We start from the raw sequence: 3,110 nt of genomic DNA, 5'->3' as shown, positions 1-3,110 counted from the left end.
GAAGAACGACCACGAAATGAGCTATCATACATTATCGTGCCTGATTTTAAGCCTTCTTTGACGGAATCGATGTCTGTTGAACTGTGGTTGTGGAAGGAATCATTCTTAGTCCGTTTTACCCGTAACAACGAAAAGCCGACCAAGCATAATTACGAAGGAATAATTTATAAAATTCTCGGACAAAATTTTTGCAGATATTCTAGATGTCATTATAATGCTTCTTCCTGCGAAAGTAAATATATATGGACCATATGAGGTGAATAATCCTCTGGTTGCCCCGAATAAAAGGAACAATTCGGTACATCAGGGCAACTGGCGGATATATTCAAAAGAGGTCGCATCCGGGGTCAGCCTATCAGATAAAATTCAATAAATTATTAATGTATACATTTACTGCACTTAATCACGGCACTTTATATGAGGATCTGCTACTTCAGAATCTGCCTTCTTTTCATTACAGTTCTGTTTTTTTATAAACTTCAGTAGCATATGTTGTCGGAAATCGGGGATATTTGCCTCCATTACACAAAAAGAAAATAATTGGAATTTATTCAGACACACGTGCCTTTATGTATGATCGTCTGAGTTAAAGAGCCTTTTCCATCAATTCAGGCCATTCGAACGAGGCAGTAAATCCGTAATCACATCCATTTTATGATACTTGGGTTCCAAATAAAGGGAGGATAGTACAGAGTGGCACATTGAGGAGGGGAGATAGACAGACGCTTGTCAGTGCTCTACAGAGCGCATGAACACTCACACGCATTCTACAAGTCAAAATCATTAATTGCCTCGGGCTGCCCTGAAATTTGCATAGAATGTTCTGGTCGCCTGGTTCAATATAGTAGATTGTAGCAGTTTTATCAGTGCTTTGTACTGATGCTTCTAGGGTGTTGATTTGGCTTTTGGATGCCTGAAAGTTCGACCACTTATCTGCTTGACGATAATTCTTTATTAGCTGTATTCCAGCTTAATTGTTTAGGGCATGTTCGATGAAGCCTGGAATCACTACCTTGGATGCAGTAAATGAAAGATGATTCCTCAGCCTCCTCTGTAGCTATCGGGACTAAAACAAAGCCTCGCTCTGAATATATTTAACACCCATGTGGAGCTAGGTTTACATTCATAATGAATAGATCGGAAGATTGATTACTTTCAACTCATAAAGAAGTAGATGAGTGACCGGAATGTAAGTTGCTAACGTTCCCTTTGGGAAAAAAACGCTCTATTAGCTAAACTTGCAGTGGTGTATAACTACTTACATTCCCTTCTATCCTTCTACTCACTCTCTTCCGTTAAATTTAATGCTAAAAAACATTTGAGCTTAGATGTGGCAAGGCATTTTGAGCGAATTTTGCTGAGAGTGTTCGTCAACTCCTAGCTATCTAACCATCTGTGCAGTTATAGTAGAGGTTACGACAAGCCCATGCATCTTACCACGAGGTCGGTGTGGTCGCCGCAGTTTGCACCAGTGTTCAAAATTATGGCCTCTGGCTCATGCCAATGACCCCTAGTCCTTCTGTACCTTAGTAGTAAATATACCACGAATTTATAAGATTTCAAAGAGAACTGAGAGCTCTAAAAAGCTGAAGTTTTCACTTTTTGTAGTTCCATAAAAGCTTAAGGTAATCTCATCTAATTAGGCTGTGTAGTGAGCATATCTTGGACAACAATCGCTTGTCATAGCATCTGAGAACCTATGGACCCATCGTTGCGTGGTAGTGTTGACAGTCATCAGTTCGTTAAAATTGGTTTATTAATGCAAAAATCCAGCCTCACCCCATTTGTGGCCATTGTGCCGAACTCTTCACAGATATCTGTGCCATCATCTGCAGGTATCTGCCTTCTCAAACGTTTAATACTTTCTTTTAAAAAGTGGCCAGAAGCTAAAAATTCTTGCTTAATTGGAGAGGAGACCAAAGGTTTGGAGAGCAGATCGCTGCAATTTACGCGTAGACTGAAGAGCTCCTACTGCCAAATAACCTCTTAAACAATTGCCGTTTCACCACATAATGCAATCTAGGCTTCCCTACAATCAAATATCGCAGCAGTTTACACGCAAATAATCCTACCCTGAGGCAATTTTTGACGACCGAATTATTTCCGTATGGGATGATGGTACAGATTAGTCTTGAGGTTTTCAGCTGGCAGCGTAAATGATCATCCCGTGATTGACTAACATGGCTAAATTTCAGTGAGTTTTAAGTGCAGAGGAAACATGGATTTTAAGATCCGAGGAGTGTTGTGTTATAACCGAATTCATAAGGGCAAACCCCTTATATTTTATTGCGTGACAAGCTTGTCGTTTTATAATCAACGTGGGAAGGGCTACAAATAACATATTTTAGATTTTACTGTTAAGGCTTAGTGGTGATGGAAGAAGACTCAAAAAAGAATTTACCAGGGGATCAAGTGGACTACATTTCTTAAGAAAGTAGGTGAGTCGTCGAAACGAGTGTCAAAGTATCCCCAATGATAATGCATAGTCAACTAAACGTGATATTTACTTTAATTGGGCACCAAGCTGTAAACTCAGGGAAAAAACAACAAGTTTTTACTATGTAAGAAACGATGGAGAAATGAGATGAAAGATACGACAAATTAGGGCCATCTTCTTCATGCTAACCTTGTCAAAAGAATCCAATGACACCCACTATATCAAATGATAATTAAAGTTGGATGGATCGGCGCAGAGAAGATTCTTCGTTAACACACATGGTGCATTAGGAACAGAAGCACCATGTCACTAAGAAAGTCCGCTCAGTTAAAAGTACGACGAAAATAAAGATTTCAATCAAATCGTTTAAGTTTAATGCCAATACAGTTATAAATGGCCTTCATAAAGAGCCTCTGAGGTTAATGTGTTCCCAAGAGGTGGACGTTATTTGGTAAGCCTCCTGTTGCGAGTTCCCGTGGATCCTGTTATTCGTAGCAAAAGCCATCTTCACCGAAATTTAGCTTTGGTGTCCAATCCTTGAATCGGAGATCTTTGTTCCTTTTGATCGGGTTCTCTGACTGTTACACAGGTAAGGTTTCGAGACCATAAAGGATACCAGTACCAGCAAAGTGCAGAGGGCATCTAAGTCCACATATAGGAGTTGAATGGCATG

At 39.8% G+C, this 3,110-nt stretch overlaps 1 protein-coding gene across 1 annotated transcript; it reads left to right on the top strand. All coding sequences in view use genetic code 11, as the record gives it.

The window, feature by feature from the left end:
- Positions 1–1,699: 1,699 nt before the first annotated feature.
- Positions 1,700–1,990, top strand: EGR_09568 (hypothetical protein; the record flags this gene model as incomplete). Its single annotated transcript, XM_024498817.1, has 2 exons — positions 1,700–1,835; positions 1,911–1,990. 2 exons carry the CDS (start codon positions 1,700–1,702, stop codon positions 1,988–1,990), a joined length of 216 nt encoding a protein of 71 aa, XP_024346757.1.
- Positions 1,991–3,110: the final 1,120 nt, after the last annotated feature.

The sequence above is a fragment of the Echinococcus granulosus genome (genome assembly GCF_000524195.1).
Source record: "Echinococcus granulosus chromosome Unknown EG_S00154, whole genome shotgun sequence".
In the NCBI taxonomy this organism is placed as follows: Eukaryota; Metazoa; Platyhelminthes; class Cestoda; order Cyclophyllidea; family Taeniidae; genus Echinococcus; species Echinococcus granulosus.
Note: the sequence above shows the minus strand (reverse complement) of the source record. Positions and strands in the feature narration are given on the sequence as shown.